The sequence below is a fragment of the Oryzias latipes genome, chromosome 16 (assembly GCF_002234675.1).
Source record: "Oryzias latipes chromosome 16, ASM223467v1".
Lineage (NCBI taxonomy): Eukaryota > Metazoa > Chordata > Actinopteri > Beloniformes > Adrianichthyidae > Oryzias > Oryzias latipes.
Genome location: NC_019874.2, coordinates 30,816,214 through 30,837,420, shown reverse-complemented (window position 1 = coordinate 30,837,420; position 21,207 = coordinate 30,816,214). Strand labels below are relative to the sequence as shown.

The 21,207-nt window shown below is 42.3% G+C and overlaps 1 protein-coding gene across 9 annotated transcripts in view; it reads left to right on the top strand.

Moving 5' to 3' along the window:
* Positions 1 to 1,095: 1,095 nt before the first annotated feature.
* Positions 1,096 to 21,207, top strand: part of LOC101169142 (thrombospondin type-1 domain-containing protein 7A) — a 165,335-nt gene continuing 145,223 nt past the window's right edge. For 4 of the 9 annotated variants that reach the window (XM_023964728.1, XM_023964726.1, XM_023964724.1 and 1 more), the window contains exon 1: positions 1,096 to 1,866. In XM_023964728.1, the coding sequence (XP_023820496.1) occupies positions 1,722 to 1,866 (145 nt within the window). In that variant the 5' untranslated portion in view covers positions 1,096 to 1,721. The remainder of the gene's footprint in view (positions 1,867 to 21,207) is intronic. The other 5 variants (XM_023964730.1, XM_023964722.1, XM_023964729.1 and 2 more) reach the window with 3 other exon arrangements.

Sequence of the window (21,207 nt, the reverse complement as noted above, 5' to 3'; positions counted from 1 at the left end):
GCAATTAACAGAATTCCAGCGGTTTCTGAGGTGGAGAGAAGCAGCTTTGCGGTACCAAGCAACACTTCACAGTAGTGAAGTCGAAGCTAGTCGAAGCTAGTCAGCGGATTCTGTCCTTAAGAAAAGCGGCTTTGCATCATGCCTTTACGTCAGTAAAGTGTTGCATATCGGTGCAAAGCCGATACGAAAAGCCACTGTGTCATGTTAGTTAAACGGTCGGTCGGTCAGGCAGTTACAGTAGGTCAAAGAGTGTGTGTTATTCAGGTGTCCCCAGCGACTTCTCAGGTGTTAAAGGCAGATAAAGCAGGGTTCTAGAAAACCAGCAGGACACTGGCCCTCGAGGCCTGAATTTAGGGACCCCTGGGTCAGATCTTTAAATATTTTTAAGATAATAATAATGTATTGGATTTATCTGCGCTTTTCCAGACGCTCAAAGTTCTTCCAATGTGTCCGTTATTCATTCATACTTGGTGATGGTAACCTTTGACCCTCGGCTGCCCTGGGACAGACTGACGTAGGCGTGGCTGCCAGTTGGCGCCTACGGCCCCTCTGACCATCACCGATTGTGCACGAATGGCCGGAATGACCGTCCGGCCATTCGTGCACAATCACACAGAGCTGCACTGGAGGCAGAGAGGGGGGAGTGTCTTGCCCAAGGACACGACGACCGTTGGCTGGGGGGAGCGGGGATCGAACTGCCGACCCTTCGATAATTTGGTGATAGAAGATGATTGTAGGAGTGAAACAGATTAATGTTTAAATGCATTTAAGAGAAATAACAAAAGTTTTTAATAATATCAAACAGTTTATATATTCCAGGTTGCAGTTCTATCCTCATTATTTCTGCAATAAAACCTTCTCAAACGGAGGGAACCGCTCCAAACCTGAAAACACAGAAGTCATTTGGAATCTTCATCATCACTGCTTTAATTTCATCATCTCTTTCTTGCTTTTTCACACATACTCAGTTACCCCCCCCCCCCCCCACACACACACACACACGCTGTGTTGTTTTTGCTCCTCCCCCCCACCCGGTTCCTCTCGCTTCACATTAAGCCCGTCTTGTCTCTCTGCCCCTGTGATCCTCGGAGCAAAGCTTGCTCTTTGGACCAGAGGGAGCCCTGCTGGTCTCCTGCCGCCCTCGCTGCACCGCACGTGGAGGACAAGTGGGAGAGGAGGAGGAGGAGGAGACCAGTCTGTCCTCATTCCCACACAGGAGAGAGAAGGAAGACAGAGCGGAGAAAGTGAGGAGTGCGTCTGTTGGAGATGCAGAGCGAGAATAACAAAAGTGAAATGAGGGAAAGGCATGAGGGAAGGCAGAGGGAGGAGGAGGAGGAGGAGAAGAGAGGAGGGTGGCACAGCGAATGAGAGAGCAGGAGGTAGGGGGTAACACTGCAGACGCTGTCACTGCTCCGCAGCCAGAGGACAGAGGCAGCAGCGTCGAGGCGATGGAGGAGGACGGCTGTGCCATCCGTCGGCAGCTCCGTCCCCATCACTGACTGCCTCCCTCCAGGACCGTCCGGCCAGGTTTGGAGCCAAACCCGCCAGGAGGAGGCAGCTCCTCCTCCTCCTCCTCCTCCGTCTTTAACAAGTTCTGCACCTGAACTCCTGTAGGATCCACCGCCGTCCCCCCGTCACCTTTGGGGTTTTCTTGGTCCGTTTTTTGGAGCCTTCTCCACCTCTCGAGGCTGAGTGGATTTACTTTTCTCCTTCAGAGGACCATGGGGCTGGGGGGCGCAGGAGGGACGCTGTGGAGACGCACAGAGGAGAGCTGGTACCTTCTGGTGACATTGCTTCTGTGGTGTGGTTTCTGGAGAGCTCACACACAGACAGACGATGGGAAGTCCGTCTACTTTTGGGAAACAGGTACTCCTAACCCCCTCATTACAGGTTAAATTTGAGCCCTGCTTTGGTGGAGTGATTACACGGGCTGGAGATGAATGAGAGCGTTGCTGCTGCTGCTGCAGCTATGGCATGCAGCCTCCCACGCTCGCAGAGCAGCGCTCAGATCTTATCATTTCTGTTGAATATTTGTGGAAGCTGACTTCTCTGGGAGTCTTGTTCCGACATGAAAAGCTTCCCCCGAGTTCAGATGTTCTTCTGCTTAATTGGCTTTCGGTAATCGACGGCGCTTCCACTCTTTGGTCGTCTCATACATTAGTTAGTCGACTTCTGCGACTCAATGCTGCTGAACTTCAAAGGTGCAGCTCTTGAAAGATGACCCAGAAATGTTCAGGAGACACCCCCCCTGCCCCCCCTCGCTGACTGGGATCTGTTTTTTTAATGGATCCCGGGTCTCAGGTGATGCACCCTTATTGAAATGTTGCTGTTCTGCCGCGTGCTGGTGACTGATGGGGCGCTGCCTCCCAGAAAATCTCAGTGGGGGAGAATCGGAGCGATTCATGGCATCAGAGCGGCGGGGAGGAGGAGGGGCTGTTGGTTGATATGGATCTGGAGATTGATGAGCGGCGACGCCGTCTCTTATCTCTTGTTTTCCCCACCGAGGAAGCTCCATCACCGGAGACACAATCAAGAGGAGGAGCACGACTGGCACCATCTGAGGAGTCCTTCAAGGTGCTCTTGCTCCTTAATCTTCTCAGTGTGAGCTGAACTTTCCAGTGTCTCGTGCAGCTCCGTCCCCCGGGTGACGTATCCCACGTCTCTCCTGTGGTTCTGCATCTTTAAAGAGGATGTAGCTGAGTAAGGAGATTAAAGGAGCAGGGATTTAACAACCCAGGAACGGCAGACCAGGAAAGGAGCTGTGCTGGCAGAGGCAGAGGGACTACCTTAACCTACATCCACTGTACTGTAGGTCACCGTGATTACACCCCGCTCCCACACTCTGCTGCATGCTTTCCCAGCTGGAAAGCTCAAGGCTCTGAGCTTTGAAATGTAATCCGGTGTTGGAAGTTTGCTCTCAAAATAAAAACGGTGGTGCATTGATTGGGACCCTTTTGGTTTGGAAATTGCCTGCAGAGTATTAAAAATCCCACGGAGCAGTTTGATGCTTTGAATTCCTGGTGCTTTTCATCAAGAGGTGGTTACGGAGTCCTTTTTCCTGCTGATCGAAGCCTCCTAAAATAAAATGCGATGATGTTTGCAGAGTGTGCACTGGAGGGAATATTCTTGTGGCAAGCGGCGCTCTGATGTTTTGCATATTGATGAGTCGAGCTGAAATACAACCCCGTCTCCGGATCTGTCGGGAGTTGGGCCTGTGCTGCTTTCATGGCCTGCTGGGAAAACATGACGTGTCAGTTTGAGAAGGTGAGACGGGTCGCCGTTGTCTGTCTGCTCTGGGGGAACTGTCCAAACCCGGCTCAGGCAGTCTTACTGTGCTTTTTTTTGTACCCCTCTACTCCATTCTGGAAAAGCCTTTGCTCTGCGCCTCACGTCTGAAGGTGCAGCATCCTCTGGTTTAGGGGGAACGTCTCATTAGTCCCAGGAATGGGAGGGAGGAACCTTTATGGATTGCAAAAATTAATTTGTCCAATTTGAACAGTTTTTACCGAATCTCATCTTCCCTGAACGTTCACAGTCTTTCCAGGTATCCAGATTATCTTTCAGATTATGCACGAGCCACCGCTAATCTCTGATCAGGATAGTCCAATTTAAGCGTCTCGCCTCATTAGATCATTTCTCTGCTCCTTCTTCTCTGATGTTAAGCCTGTTAAGTTCCCTGAAGCATCTGCGGAGTCCTCCTGTAAAAGCTGCTTCACTTTACAAACCATTTCTCATCATTAATTTTGCATTAACTCTTTGAAACTCTGATCCAGACCAGATAAAAATCTGAGTTACCAAAAAAAAAGCATATCTTCTTTAAAATTTTACATTTACAGTTCATGAAGTTCAATTTCACCTTATAAAAGACAAAGCGTTTCATGTCCCAGGTAAGCTATATGCTAGCACAAAAAGCTCACACGCTATATGGTTCCTTCCCTGCACTAAATCATTATCTAAACATCCCATAGTAATAGTAAGTAATATTTTGATGAACATTGGCTTTACTGTTTTACCATATGTGAGCAGTAAAATATTCTACAATAATTTTTCCTCCATTAGTTTGCAGAAGGGACTAAGGCGGTCTCCAGGGTGCAGCCCCCCAGTCATGTCTTTAAATCCATCCTCTTCAACCCTCAGAGGTCTCATTCCTTTCAGAAACACCTTAAGGATGCTGTAGCCATCTCAGGTGTGCACTGGCTCCTCCCCAGTCTACAGTCAATGGTACAGACCAGAATTTCAGGCCTTTCGCCTCCGGAGGGCCCGTGATCGTGTGTCACCACGCACGTTTTTTGGTCCGGACGCAAGCTCTACATCACCTGCTGACAGTCACAATTGATCCCCATTCTTTTGACATCTGAAAACATTTTTAAAGATTGAGTTGAAAAAAATGGAAGACTGGTTTGTTTTGTAAAGTATAATCGACAAAGTTTGTAAAATTCCTGGATTCACCGCTTGTGTTTTTGTTTTTGGGGTGTTAGACGGCAGCATTGTTTCCCTGTGAAAGCGAATTAGCGAACCAGAAATTCAGAAGTTTGTTCTGAACAGACCAAGTTGCTGTCACTCAGCTGATCAACCATTTGAAAAGACACTCAATAATATGATGCAACCTCGTTGTTTAACCTCCTGTTGTATTGTCTGTTGTTGTTGCTTCTCCTGGTGGTTCTCACAGTTACTTGAATGCCGCAGTGCTTTCTGGGATGTCACGTTTTGGCTGCACAAACATGAGATGGTCCCCCCCCCATAGAAAAGGGTTTCCTTCCTGCTCCAACCAAATCAAGTCCATTCAGTCGCTATTTTTTAGCAGTGATGGAGGCCGCCATGTTGGAACAAGATGTTGTCAGTAAGCAGTGATTGGTCTGAGTTGGTCTGGGTCAACGTTTCTATGGCAACCACTCTCACCAATCAGGAGTTGGCTTGTGGGAAGACCGCACCCCTACCACTTGAAAACGGGCGACACGAAATCTGCCAATCAAATGTTTCAAACGTTGGTGGTGGGGGGCCAGCAGGCTCCACCTACTCTTGTTGAGCCATCTGATTGGTCCGTTTATGACTTGAACTACAAAGAAATATCCTAAAAAAGAAGAAGAGCATTATCATTAAGATGTTAAAAAAAGTTGTCAGACCAAGAATGATTGCTCTGACCAATAGAATGAGTAACAGCTGTTTATTTCTCTATAGAAGTCAGGGGGGAGGAGTCACTCAGTCCAGTTTTCATATACAGTCAATGAATTTGACTCTTTCTCCTATGTTTTCATGTTCTAATGAGCTGATGGGACTATACCTGATTTGCACATGAAGAAAATCAGAGACAAACTTCAGATGAAGATGTTTGACTTAAGATAAAAGGAGAGATATAATACGGTGTCAAAGCATTTATATTATAAGATTTGTGGATCTTCTCCAGGTAAACTTCATTCATGGTCAATGAATTCTTGTTAGTTTGTAATTTTTCAGAAAAATCTTCAATTTCAGGTCACATCATTTCATTTTGCAGTGAACCAGGAAGCCTAGTGTTTGTGAGGACACGGTGACAAGGCTCTGAAGACTCGTTCATTTCCAGAAGTAGTTTTATCCCCCCGCTGAGGGCGGCCGCGGCACAGCGAGCTCGCCGTTTTGTGTCGGCGCGATTGGCTGATGTCATCTTTCCCCGCGCAGGTCGGGGCGAGAGGGGCTGACAGGCCATCGTTAGCGGAATACATTCCTGCTCTTACCGAGGCTCCGGCGGTGAGGAATGTCACCGCCGCCGTGGGCTGATGGGGGGGGGTCTCACACAATCACCTGCCATAACGGCAGACCCACTGAAGAGGCCAGCCAGGAAATTGTGGGAGAGCGAGTGTGACGGGTTCACAAGTTCAATACAGCCAAGCAAGGTCGTTGTGTGGCGGAGCGCCCTCAGCAAAAACTGTTTGTCACAAGCAAACACACTCGAATGGCTCGAAAACAGACGCACAAAAATACAAGCATTGATCCCCTTAAAGTCCCACTCCGATCATCCATCCTCACAGCATTCCCAGTGGTCTTTTAGTTCTGATGATGCCGTTTTCAGCCAAAATAAGAGAAAACCTGTCCTAAACAGTTTTTAGGACATAGTTTCTGCAGAGCTACAGGGGTTTATTAGAAATTCATCTGGGTGGGACTTTTGGTGCAGAGCAAGCCCACCCCATATGTGAGAGCTCTCTGTTTACTTGCTCTTAGGCAACAACAATGGCAGCAATATCGTCCATTTCCGATCCAGATTCCAGCTCAGACGAGGAAAACAAAGACGTCCGTGGATCCGTTTGTCTGCAGGGGGAAGATCAGAATGGAGCAGAGCTCCAACTGCGTTTTTTCATCTGCTCCTGATTCATTTGAAGAAAGAAATGCTCAGAAATGCAATATTAAGCTTAACTTTCTTAATATTTGTCCATCAACATCAGAAAAATTCCACAAGAACACGTTAAAAACACCAAAAACACCATTTTTCATCTGAGCAAGTCTGTACCGAAAAGCGTTTCTCCTCTGGTCTTTCTTGTAAAATAAAAAAAAATTCTCCTCCTGAGATTTTTGACTTCAAGGCCTCACATGACCTGAACAGCAGCTTCTAAAACCCTTTTCCTGAAATAGGCGTGTGCTAATACCTGCTAATCTGCATTACGGCCGGCACTTTTCCAAACACACGCCTGAATAAGCATTCGCTGCTTTCATTTGCAGTCGCTGGAACAAACTCGGACTTCCTGGTCTGGTTACAGCAGCCAGCTGCCCCGGGTTTAGATGGCACCTGAAGGCAAAACCAGAACCCACTCTGGTTTTTGCCTCAGCAGCTGGAAACAAATGAACGGACGGATTTTCTTGGGAATTTCTTTTTCGTTACGGTGTGACAATGAATTTTTTAGAATGTAATTAAGCATATTTCTTCGCCTTCCTTTTCATGTTAAGCTACCCTTAAATTCTCTGTTCCTGCAAAAAAAAAAAAAAAAAGAAGATATTTTTCAAAGTCCCCTTTCTCCCCCCCTAATTTATAATGAATGAGCTGTGCTGCAGCGGCCTGAGGTTTGATGTCTCTGCGACAGAAATGATGGACCAACAAAGCCGCCATGCGCTTACTTTTAAAAGCATTTTGCAGCAGGATGCGTCATATTTGACCCACGCTGATCTGATTTGTGGTTTGGAGGCCTTGCTACCGGACCGGTCTGCACAGCGGACTGCTGCTTTTCTTCCAGAACCGCCCATCCATTCGGCGGGAAAAGATGCCAGAGAGATGCCAGACTTTGTTTAATCTAAAGGGCGGAGCTTACAGTAAAACCTGGTTATTACAGATGCAGGATGGCGGGATTAGAGATCACACTTCATCCAAAAAAGTTTATTTAGGGAGATATAAGAGGATTTCCACTGCTCCACAGCACTCAAATGGCTCATAATAATATTTTATGGAGTGCTGTGTCTCTGAGCCGGTTTTTCTTTCTTGTTTTAGTAGTGAGTAAGCAGATCAGTGGTGGATTTATGCGGGAGGTTTTTCTTCCTGATTGCCAGCTTCAGACGGGTAAATCAGAATGACACATGTTGCTGTAAAAGGATTAGTTTGAGAGGAAAGTGCTTCAAGTTTTTTGCTGGAAAAGCTTTTATTTTAAGCGTCAGCCTACCTGCTGGAGGGCGTGTAGCTCTTGGCGAGCGCCGTAAATGAAATCTCACAAACGTCTGCTGGTTTGTCTCAAATAAAAAAACGCTTCCCTTATGTGTCTTCTCACAGACAACGACTTGAATCTGAAGCGGAAGCGATAAATCTCGACTAGCACAATCAGGAGGTGTCTTTGTTTATTTATTTTTTTAAAAAAAGGGCCCTCGACTCCCCAAGAGGCAACAAGCAGCTCCACTGTGCCGGGAGGAAAAAGCCGAATAATCAAATAAAGCAGTGACATTTAGCTGAAAAGAGCCCCTGCTGCCTCCGCCGGAGCTGTTCTAATAAAGCTGACGAGATGGAGGAGGCCTGGAAGTAAATATCCGCCTGTCCATCCAGCGGCCCAGCTGCTAATCCCTCATCTCCCACTGGCTATCAGCTGTGTGTTACCCATGGTACTTCACTTCATGCAGTCTTTTTCAGAACGTAAACCCTTCCCCTCGTGCTCGACTGCCTCTGGAGAAGCTCTGGAAAGCAGACACACAGATTAATTCATCATTAGATCATGTGATGAACCTTAAACACAGATGGCTGTAATCCAGAATCTGATAATCTGACTTCAGTTTCCTTAGTGGATCAACGTCTCGCATACAAAGCAGCAAAGAAGTGGAAACGCCACAAACGGCTGAAACGAATACTATATGTGGAAAGGTAAATCAGAAAGAGAGAGTACAATCTGAATTTAGATTGGTGTTCTAAGTGAAATATTTCCCTCCCCGTGCAGAAGGTAAATCTTAGGCTTTATTTGTATTAGGGCTGCACAATATGAGGAAAACTTGCGATATGCGATATTAGTGATCAATATTGCGATAACGATAAATTTGCGGTAAATAAACAAATAGAAAAATAAACAAAAACATCATTCCCATTTCATTGCAACAGTTTAAAAATTATACTCCAAATGACCCTCATCGACATGGGGGACAAACGTCAGGGTGGCTAACCCTGGTCCTCAAGAGCCTCAACCCTGTCTGTTTTCCAATTCTCCCTAGACTGCTCGATAATGATAACCAAAATCAGGTGTGTTCAGTCAATCAGGATGTGAAATCACTTGAGTCAGCCAATCAACAGCAAGCTGGTTAAGGAGAGCTGGAAAACAGGCAGGGTTGAGGCTCTTCAGGACCAGGGTTAACATAATAGGCCTCCATCTGATTGGCCAACAATGGGAAGGCGTCCATCTGATTGGTCAAAGCATAAAGGAATTTATTTGATTCGTTAAATGCTTCAAGCTGCTAGAAGATTGTTTTAACACATTTTGGGTTTGCGATTTATTGCGATATTCGCCGTCTTTTGCGATATGCATATTGCAGAGCTGGATATTGCGATAACGATAAATTTGCGGTATATTGTGCAGGCCTAATTTGGATCTTCACTTTTAAAAATCCAAACTTTTTCCTCTGTTTAGGGCATTCCTAAACCTTAATATCTCCAAACCACTGCATAAAACCACTATACTGAATTTGGTATCTACAGAGGACATTTAGGGATTTTCAATGATAGTTTTTATTTTTGACTGCAAAACATTTTTTGATGGCAACTAAAAAAATATCTATCCTCTCTAATTTCTTTCTTTTTTTTTTTTAAAGAGCAAGTATGACGTAACCAATGTCACGAAGGAAAAACCAAATAAATATGAGTGTTTTACCAAGATTATTTAGGAATCCACTGTGTTTTAATGATAAATATGTTCATGTTTGATAAAAAATGTTTTTTTTGGCAAAAATTGTTCAGATGCATTGCATTGTGGTCTATACTCGCCAATATAGTGAGCATTTGGGCATTTTCTAGTGCTGTCCGAATGACCAATTTCAAAATCCAGCGCTCTACAAATTTCCCAGAAGTTTCTGCAAAAAACCGGAGTGCATCGATCTTCACTAGATCAGCGAATATGGACCACAATGGAAGCATTTTTGCCAAAAAAATATGTATGTTTTAAATAAACCATGAATGTTTTTATCTTCAGAAGACAGTGGACTCATAAATAATCATACAAAACGCTCATATCAATCAGATTTTACCTTTGTGAAATCGATGATGTCATACCCACCGTTAAAAAAAATAAAGTAGTGAGCGTGGCGTCCGAATTGCTTTTAAACTTCAGGGCTCTACATAGTGCCGCACTGTATAGTTTTTAGTAGTTAGGGAATGTAACTGTTTTTTAATAAAAGAATAAATACATTTAACTGTATTCATCCTTCAATGGGGAAATTTTTCTCCGCATTTGACCCATCCTCTGGGGGAGCGGCGAGCTGCAGACGAGCCGTGCTCTAAAACGACATTGATATTAATTCATAAAGGTGGAACAGACAATTTCCCTTCCTGTCCCTGCAGGGTGTACCAATTTTTTTCTAAAATGAGAAAAAGCATAAAGCCTCTAATCCACTGGATGTGTGTGTGTGTGTGGGGGGGGGGGTTGTTTAACACAGACTGGATTTTTTTCAGAGATTTTCATTGGGTTTGTGAAGACCCACCTCTTATCATCTTCTGATCCGTTTTCACAGATGCTCCTTTAACTGTCATGATGCGGGTTTTAGCCAAAATCGAAACACCTGCGTGGTTTTCTAGGACATAGTTTCTACAGAGCAGCAGGAGTTCATTAGAAATTAACCTCTGAGCTGTGGGCAGGACTGTTGCAACCCCGCCCCCCTTCCCCACCCCACTGCGGATGGCAACTTGTGGCCCAACCGGCTTATTTTCGGCGTCACAAATACGATCTTTCTCAAACTGCGTTTTTTTTCATCTGGTACTGACTCGCAACAATTTGAATAAAGTAATAAAGAAAATGCAATTTTAATCTTAATTTTCTGTATAAATGTCCTCCATCATCATAAAACCAACATGTTACATTTTCATCGGAGCGGATCTTCAAGCGGCTTTTCCCTCATTATGGCGCCACTTTGTCTTCCTGCTCCTTTAGTCACAATTCTGCCCAGAAACAGATTTGGACATGGAAACAACCTATTTACGTTTTATGTCCAGGAAGACTCGTAAAGATGCACATGGCGGGGAAAAAGCAGCAAAAGCTGTTAAAATACCCAGAGAAGAACAATGTGAGGAAGACGGCATCACGGAGATGAAATGTAAACGGAGGCGGAGCTTTAAGAGCGTCCAATATCCATTCAGACGAGTGCAGTTGAAGCGAGCACGCCACGGCACGCTCTGATAACGGAATGGGTATAATAAGGCAGGAGTATGTAATAGCAGCGGAGAGAGTGACAGAGCGGCCGGCTAATGACCAGAGACAAGCCTCCGCATCAGAGGGAGGCCAGCAGATGGCCCCGGGCAGAACAGGGCCGGCCCCCCATGCCCACAGCTGACAAACAGGGTCTGTGGAGGACATTTGTTTAGGTTTCACTGGTTACCCCCCCCCCCCACCCCCCAAACCCACACATAGACAAAACCTTCATCCTGAGGTTTCTGGTTCAGTTTAATGAAAAACTGCTGTTTAAATATGAAGAAACAACACTTACGTGAAAAAAAAGAAAGAAACGAGCAGAAATAATAGAGATCAGCCAGTTTGAAAGGAAGGTTGGAGTCACAGCGCTCTGCTGGGACAAACATTTGCCACCCGTATGGGGGTTGAGCCGTACAAGTGCTGTGGGTTTTTGGGCGTGTCCGTAGAGGGTGGTAGAGAGGACCGGCTTCATCTTAAGGGGAGCGTAGGTTGGTGTTGATCGGCCCTACGCCCCGTTCCGCTCTGTGCAGGAAGACTGGACGCCGCCGGCACTTATCACCTATCGCCTATCATGACTGGGCTCCCCGCCAGAGGTTCTGCTGTTTAGATAAACCCTTAATTATTGGGGCGTATCTGTTTAAGAAAGTGGAAAAAAGATGTCAACCTTTGACTAAATCTATAATCAGCATCTTTCACAAATGAATCTGGGGATGTGACAGAAATCTAGTTGCGATTGTTGCATCCACATTTGTCAGCACAGGAGCGATTTGAAACCGTAGTTATTTTAAGCTGCTGTAATGTCCGGTTGTGCATGCGTAAATTGTATTTTGTGTTTTTTTGTTCTTCGAGGGTAAATGTGAATACACAATTTCAAAAACACACAAAATGTATTGTAGGAGTTACAAATCATGAATGCACACTATTTGGATGAGACTTTTTTCTCTCCATAAATTTGGGACTAAGACTTTTCCACACTGTCTTCAAACATTTGCAGAACTCGAGGGTCTTGAAGTCTCAGAGATTCTGAGCGGTACCTACGTTTTGGCTCTTCTGTTTTGCAGTCTCTCCCCCTGTTGGTTGGTCGAGGGCTCAAATCCCAGGCTGGACTGTTGCCATGCTTTTGGCTTGGCGGGGAATCTAACCCTTCGTGGTCCCAGACTGTTATCAGTGAGATGCTTTTAGGTGTTTTCTTGTCCCACTTTCTCATGTTCCAATCAATTTCTGGTCTAATTTATTCGTTTTGGTGTTCAGCCGTTCTCACCGGCCAAAAATGTTGGGCGGCGCTTTTACTCTAGTGTTAAAAAAGTTCATCTTTATGCTCATAGTGCTAAACAGAAGCATTGTTATTTGTATTTTTAGAGTAGTGTTGTTCCAAACTGACTGTTAGACAGCATTTGGGAACAAGAACAAGGCCTTTTAATGAGCACAGAGGCTTCAACGGAAAAGTATGAACGGGTGATTCTTTGAAATCAGTTCTCTTTGTGTCCCACTGGTTTATCTCAAAGATTTTTCTATAAATTATGCCATAAAATGCAAAAATTCTTTGAAAATTATGTTTTGAAAAATGTCATTGGTTGTTGAGGTGTAGAGCTCAGCCAAATGAGGATGTCTCCACCAACCAAAGTTACTTTTTCACTGAATGCAAACCTGATAAAAATAGCCAATAAACACGTTTTTTTCTGCTAACATGACCATTTGCCTTTTTTGTTTCACTTAGATACAAGAAATGTGAGAAAAATGCATGAATCTTTATCAAATTTCACCATTTAATCATGACCCTCAGTTTTGTTCCACCCCGTAACAGTCAGTCCCCCCCCTTTCAAAAAACATTTATAGTTCAGTCCAACTTCTTCAGCAACCAGGAAGTGACATCACTGAATATTTTCCCGCTCATACTTTGAAGACACATAAGTATTAGCCTAAAATCAGTCAGTTATTCATAACAAACCTGTTAGGACTGTTGTGAAAAATCTTGGTGTTCATATTACTAAATACAGCAAAACAAGGAAGGAAACAAACCTCAGAAAAGTGTCAAGTCAATGCAAACATGTGGTCACAGCGGGACATTTCTATTTTGGACAGAGGGATTCTCACTAAATTAGAATGTTTATCCAGATTCATTTATCCAGAATATTCCCTCCCAATTCTTAAATCTGCAAGGAAAGCAATAAACCAGAACAATTTCAACTTCATCTGGAAAAATAAAACTCATTCCATAAGAAAGGAACAATAATTGAGGATTACAGTGAAGGTGGACTTAGAGCCATAGACTTTGAAAGTTTGGATGGTACGATTCAAATTAAATGGCATAGGTCTTTTCTGCAAAATGGAAGAAATATTTTGTTTTTCTATTCCTTCAAACATTTTCTCTCATCTAGGGGGCATTGAGTTCCTTCTAAAATGGGATTTTGATTAGAGAAAACTTCCTATTAGACTTTCTACTCATCATCAGCAGCTGTTATTGTACTGGAAACTCCTATTCAAACATAACTTTAGTCCACACAACACTCCCATATGGAACTGTGGGTATATTTTAGGTAGGAAAAAATCAATATTTTACAAAAATTAGATTGACAACGGTATTTGGTTATTAATACATAATATGAATGATAAAGGAAACATTGTCTCATTTTAAACTTTTTCCGGTAAGTTTAAATTAAATGATAGAAAACAATACAACAATGTGACCAAAGCCTCAGACTTTGGTCCAAATGTCCTCCACTCTAGTTCAAAATGTTCAAGTTCAGCTTCCATCTCTGTTGTTTGATGATCAACCGCTTAATTTAAAACTTCCAAACTCATTTATACATCTTTGTATGTCAGAGAAATGTTTCCAACATATTACAAAAATCATTCTGTCACAGCATAACACAAAAGAGGAAACAAGCAAGTTGAGATCTCAGTTTATTAGATTTCCAATTTTCCCAAAATACAAAGAAATCCATTTCAAAATAATGAATGCAGTCTATCCAAGCAAGGAACTTCTACATATACCTTTTTGTTTTCCAGAAAGTAACTGTTCTTTCTGCGATATAACTATAGAATCACTTGATCATCTGATTTTTGAATATATATTTCCAAACAGTTTTTGGGAGGATTTTTTTTTTGCTGGTGCTCCTCAAGGTTTCCTTTTCCTGTTTCTATTCAGTAACAAAAACGTGTTAATTGGAGTAGTTTCTGGTGATCATTTATTTGATTTGGCATTTAATACTTTATTAATTTCTGGGAATTTATTCATTCATAAGAGCAGATTTTTAAAAATCAAACCATTATTCACTACATTTCATGAGAGATCAGTTTATATTTTAAATCGTTGAAATTCATGGAAAACAAAAATGCAATAAAACTGCCCATTTTCATTAAAGATCACATGTTATATGACAATCCCTAGTATTGTGAACCACAATTCTGTTATTTTCGTTTTTTCTTTGTATCTTATTCTTTTGTTATGTCTTTTTATTGTAGTTATGTGAATGTGTTCAATAAAAAAATACATTAAAATATCCTCGGGAGAGGAAGAAAATAAGTATTAGCCTATTTTCTTACCCATAATTCATAGTTTCTATTGTCAAGCTCGACCTTTCAACTCTGTTACCTTCATAAATGATATTTACCATTTACTCTTTGGGAAAAATAAACAATCGTCATGAAAAATAGATTCATTTCTTGTTTTCCTCATGCCACATGTAGCTCCATATCCTAGCTAATGCAGACATGTGACAACTTTTAGCTCAAATATTCAACCCTGTAACAAAACACACTACAGTTACCGTGACAGTTTTTCCCAATAATTATGGGGATTTCATGTCTAAGGTGGGAAAATGTATTTTCTTAGAGGTTCAAATGGTCCTTAATCTGATGCAATGTTAAGAAACACAATGGGTGGGGGGGTGGGGGGGGGTAAGTATTTCAATCACCAGTGAACCAAATGTGCACCGTGTTCAGAGAACGACCCAAACCCTTTCCTAGAGGAGTTTTAGGGCTCCAAGAGCCCGATAGCTCATCTGCTGTTGAGAAGAATGACCTCTTTCTTTGGGAGGAGTGCTTTAAAAGCAGCGCCTCGAGTAACGCCACATCGTCAAGAGGCAGGAACAGAAAAAGGTTTGTCTTTTTCTTTTGTGCTCCTCTACCTGGTACGGCGTACGATTTCCTAATCTCCGGCCTCACCTCAGGAACCTGGTCATCAAATCAGCCTAACTCTCCAACAGTTTTTATTAATAGTAGATCAAACATGACTGTGAGCTCAATGCTCAGAAATATGGGTTTTACTATTTTCAGCCCCGTTTATTGAATAATTTGAATCATTTCGACTGTTCAAACGTGATTTCCTTTTGATTTGTTTAACAACAGTCATCCCTCCGTCAGTTCCACCGTTAATTCCTCTGCTCTCCCATTGGCTCTTCCTCTCACTGCCCATTGTGCGGTGGGCGCACGCGTGGGCGTCACTTCACGCTCAGCCCAAATGCACTCCACGAATCCCAATAACACCACACTTGTAATCCTCAGAGACAATGTTGGCATCTCCAGTTAACAGTGTGCAGCCATGCAGCTTTCCACTTGTTTTAGCAGCTCCAGTCAGGGAAGAGCGCTCACTCCTCTGCTTATTTAGGGCTCAGGGACAGACTGGGACACGGCCACCATCTCCTTTGTCGGGATTTTTATGTAGGAATTTGGATTTTTAAGATGATGAGTTTTGGAGAAGGCATTGGGAAATATCGAATTGAACTGAAAGAATGTAAATGAAATCATGTGATGAGGCTAAAACACACTTTAAGTGTCTTCATTCGTTTAAAGGAGACCTGTTGTTATCATTTTAGATAAACAAATATAAAAATATATTTTTCCGTTTCATTTCTTGGGTTTGGTCTCTCTTTCGAGGGTGATGACAAGCCCCTGATGTCAGGAAAAATCAGAATCTATAGAGCATTCATTTGTATTCATTTTCCCAGCATTCACTCTGTGTGTCTGCTTCACTTAGAATGAGAAGAGAGAAGAAATATTTTCGTAAAGGACAGGTTGGTAATTTTTTGTTTTCAGTAGATTGTTACACCAGACAGCAGTGGATGCAGTTTCTTTTTTTCCCAGTAAGAAACACAGTTTCAGTGTTTTAAACATTTTTTTGTGGCACTTTCCTGATGATGGGCTTTATAAATATAAAGAAAATGAGGGATGTTCAGACTGGACACATCTGGTCCACTTAAAGTGAACAGGTGTTCATTTTCCCCGGAACAAATTTTCAGTTTGAATGCACCCAAGTGGACCCTGGTCCTGGACCAGGAACATCTCTCAGACCCGTCGTTGGAGGCGGTGTCGGCTCGTTTTCCAATCGGACTGAGCTTTGGTTGGTTCCTCAGTCCGAACACAATCCGTCCTCGGAGCAGAACAGCTGAACCAAAAAGGCCACCGTAGCCGATGGTCGCGTGATCTAAACACAGTCAGAACGTAGCAACAGATGACAAATATAAAGCAACAATTGTCGTGTTTTCAAAGAAGAAAAAGGCTCCAACTGTTTATTTGTCCGAATGTTTACTTTAACTCAACTGAAAACGCTTGTCTGCGCATTACAGACTTTTCTGTGTCGTTGCACGGCGTGCGCCCAACAGGTGCCGCTGTGAGGTCACTATAAAAGCTACCTTGTAGTTTCTTAACAGAATTGTTTTAAATCAACGCCGTAACACCACAACGATGACACACAGCAACTCATTGACATGTGGATGGATGAATTCAGACTCAACAAAACAACTTTTAACTTGACACACTTCGCTCCTCACTGTTTTCCCGACAATCTATATGTCATAAACTTATCAGTGAACCTTCTTAGCCGTCTTGTTGCCAGTATCCGCCCTGCAGCACGCCTCCACTGCACCAAGAAAGCAGGTAAAAAGTGTCGCACCTGAGGCTGATGCAGGCGTTCAAAATTGGTGACCGAAATATAAAGTTTGAATGAACTGTCCCTGAGAAAGACTGCAAAGAGCAGGACTTCCATAACTTCTGCATCTAGTAGCTTTGCTCCCCCCCTTCATAATTCCTGACCAATGAGTGAAGAGATCTTTAGTCACATGTTTTTGTTTACAAGCTTTAGAACAGCAGTTTGAATACAGACCAAACAGAAGGTTCAGGACTCGATGTGGACCAAACTAAGCAGACTGGGTCAGAACCAATGGGTATTGAGTACGTCCTAAGCCTAAAATTCCCTTTTCTGAGTATTTATTTATTGAAACCATTGTGAATCAGGAGCAGATGAAAAAAATGCAATTCGAAAAAGCTTGTAGCCGTGAGGTAGAAGCTACTACAGCAAGCCTCAAGCTTCCTGCTCTGCTCCATTCTGATCATCCACCAAATAGATCCATGACGGTCTTTGTTTTCCTGGTCTGAGCTGGAATCTGGATCAGAACTGGACGGCTGGATAGCTACGATATTGCTGCCATTTTTGTTGCATCATTAATGTTCAGGTTGTGGTTAGCTGTAAGCTATTGGGAGAGAGTGTAAACAAAGAGATGATGGGAAACGGAGGCGCCCACAAGCAGAGGAAGATTAAAAATGAACTCCTGCAGAAACTATTTCCTAGAAAAGGATTTTGCCTATAAAGTGGAACTTCAAACATCACAGGGGATGTATTGTTTTGGACCAAACCATGTTTTAGATTTGGTTTTGTCACAAAGCTGCTTTCTAAATCTGTTTGTCTTAACAGGCCAGGACTCTGCTGAAAAACTGAGGCGTTTTGTGGGAAATTATGGGGCATAAATCTGCTGTTTTCATACTAATCTACATTGAATACACAGACAAATACCTTCAAAGGGAGGACACATACGCATTGGAAATGAATGATTTTTAACTGGCATGTGTTTTGTTCTTTGTGCATTTCTCAATAAAAGAATTTAGAAATTCATCTGCCAAAACCTCTCACCTGCTGCTGATGGACTGAACAACAGTGACTGAAACTCTCAGTGGGGTTGAACCAGAGGAACCTCTGGTTGAAACAAATGCAACATTTAAAAATTCAGAGTTTTGATTTGATTTTTAAGGTTACAACAACATTGTTCCACTTGCGCTTTTGTTTGCTAAATTGATTTTTCTGCTTTTAATTGACCGAAGGTCTTTACTGTAGTGCTTTACTCATTCTATCAGTGAGTGGCAGATACATTAAAAAGAGAGAATAATGAAAGGTAGTTATAGCTTAAAAAACAACTTTTTTTGACATTTACTACCATGTAAATGAGCTAAATCCCTTTAAATCCCTTTTGTGGCAGACATTTGTCTTTCTTAGTGTGTGTTGGACTGTTGTACAAACAAATTCAGAACGTACACCCATCTTGTTCCTCCTTTTACGACAGAGTAGCATTGTAAAAACCTATGAGCTTGTTTATTCCCTCTAAGATAAAGAACCGACTTATTTCCCAGCATGCCTCTCAACCTAAAACCTGTCATGGCCTCTGAACTCATCAGAAGCCTCTTCTGCAGTGTTGACCTAAAGGAAAACCTGATCACGGGGGTCTTCTGTGCTTTTTGAAACCTCTTTCCAATTATGATCACCTCCTTTCACTCTTGATCTGTTTCTGTAGCTTCAGATTGTTTCACAAAACTGAAAGTATTACCTAACAGTTGTCCGTTTGGCCTGTTAGCTTAAAAATCCCACAGCTGTACATCCGTTTAATGGCCAGGAAAGCTCTCCAAATGACAAAACTAACAATCACAGTCCAAACAGCTGATGTCCTCAGAAACTACAAAGTCCCGCTGCTTTTTAAAGAAGGCAGTTGTTGTTGTATGTTTGCTCAGCATCAAGCAGCTGCAGGACATTTGTTTGTTGGACCAGTCCCACTCCTCTGGGTTTATTATCCCTCTCCAATTGCTTGTTGAGGGTCGTCACACATATTTGAAGAACTCTTTTGCATAATTGCATCAAATATTTATCACAACATGTGCTCTACAATCATCCGAGGAGATTTAAACAGGTTGATCCGCGGCGTTCAGGATGGATTTGAATTCTTCTATGTGTTTAACATGTTGATCCGTTGATAACGGAAACCCCGGCAAATGTTTTTGTCTCATTTCTCACGTATTTTTGGTCTCGTAGACACGGAGTTTAGAGCTGTGGATCGCTACTTTGGTGGTGATCCGATTCACAGATCAACGATTTACAGATCAACGATTTACAGATCAAACCACAATTCTTACAATTAAACATATTATGTTTGAATGGTTGATATATGATTGCCTATTTACTGCAGGTATGACAAATAAAGCGATATGTATTTAATCACCATCATTTATATTATTATTTAGAACAGGAGAAAGAAATGTTATTTATCAGTTTAAATAACGTGACACTCTGAGGTTTTTCTGTCAACTTCCTGGTTGACTTCAGCAGGAAACAAAACATAAACGTCTCTGTTGTTTTGGATCACTTAACGACAAATCCTGAAAATGTTCTCCACAGTTTTTCCATCCTCAAAGATTTTCTGACTACAGTAGAGCCACGACTAGAAGACATAAATGAAGACGCAGCAACACCAACATAGAAATGGAACGACTAGAACAGACTCAGTCCTTTCACCTGAACTAACAACAGAGTTTCCAACAGAAAACATCTTTTACAAACGGACTTTTTTCATTTTTAGAGGAAAAAGAAAAACTTCCCAAAACTTCACGTGAACATTTTACAGACGTGTTCCGGTACAACTTCACCACGCTAGCAGACGGTCGCATGACGTCACACCATTCTTCACAAGATTTATTATATTTATTATATTTTTTTATTTGAATTGTCAACTGTAGTTAAAAAAAATCTGTTTTCAGATCTTATTTTGGTAAACTGAGCTTAAGCCTAATTTTCTACGAAAGCGATATTTTTACGTTGAAAATAGGAACCGTCACCGACACTTTACTTTGAAAATGCATTTCCTTCCGAAGACAGTAGAAAATTGAGAATAGTTTACATTCTATACTTAAAATCCAACATTGTTCTGCAATTTTAGAGCTATAATTACACTTTCTGAAGTGGATGTTTACTATACTACACTACTGTATGTTTAGGAAGATTCAGCAATCTCTAACGTCACAAATATTTAGTGTGTTTCACTCAGGAGTTTCATCTCAAGTACTGAATTGGCTCAGATCGGGCATCTGACCCATCATGAGTTTAGTTGTTGGACTCTTCTCTGTTTTAGCCAAAAACCTTGTAAAAAAACAAAAAACGAACAAACCTAGAAATCTGAATTTATAGTGACATAAAAAAATGTCTTTGTTGTTTTTTTGAAATTGGTTATAATGGGATTTTAACAGATTTGAAAGGGCGGTTATTTTCATTCTCCTCTCTGCCCTGGGCTGAGTCTCACAGGCTGTAGCTGCTGGAGCAAACAGTCGTTTGGACTGTTTTAACAGACTCTGAATGTGGGAGGATCTCAAATTTTAAAATAGAACATGGTTTTATTTTTTCATCATTATGGTTTCTGTCTACTTATTAATTTAATCTTCTGTTATGCACTTTTACTCTTTAAAGAAAGCCTCAAAAGACTGCTGTCACCTTTGTCTTATGTCGTCTTTACTGTTCTTCAACCAGGGTACTGCAGTAAAAAGGACTATATGGAGACTTTGGTTTCTGAGATCCTGATATTTCAGGTAAAAACCAAACAGAAGAGGTTCGTGAAAAGGTGAAACTGAGAGAAGCGTTGCCACAGTAACACACAAGCAAAAATAACACAAAGGATTTCTTGAGGATCAATATCTCCAAGTGTAGAGTTTGGGCAGTTACTGCACGACTTCACAGCTGCATGCAATGACAAAAAACACGCCGGCGACCTGCGAGATTCCTGGTCAACGACCTCCTCGAGTGAAAGGTTGCACTCACACGATTCGTCATGAATCATCAGCGTGTCATCAAGTACTCAAAACTCTAATTTGGTTTTGAGAACAGCTGCTTCTGCGTCGTCCTGTCAGAAGTTCTGCAGTGAAATTATACTCCAGCTATCAAAGAGGATATTTACCTTCAGCCAGTGAAGGCGAGGGGAGCTGTACTGGACTCTGAGAGGGCGGAGTCAGATCCACCCAGCCTCTCGGTTGAGGGACCAGTGTCGCTGTGACCTTTTGTGTTGTTCCACTAAGAAGAGGAGTTGAACAAGCAGCCCACATTTTACATAATATAAAATTCTCCTTGCTGTCATTTGTTTATTTATTTGTTTATTGGATACAATAATGAACATCTGTTCAGACCGTGATAGATGTAAATATGCCAGATTAAAGCAAAAATGCTAATTTACATGTATTCCCTGCAGGCTAACACCAGAACATAAAAAGACATAAAATGAGACATTAGTCCAGTGTTTTTTAACCTTTTTGGAGCCACGGCACACTTTAGCCTTGACTAAAATCCCGCGGCACA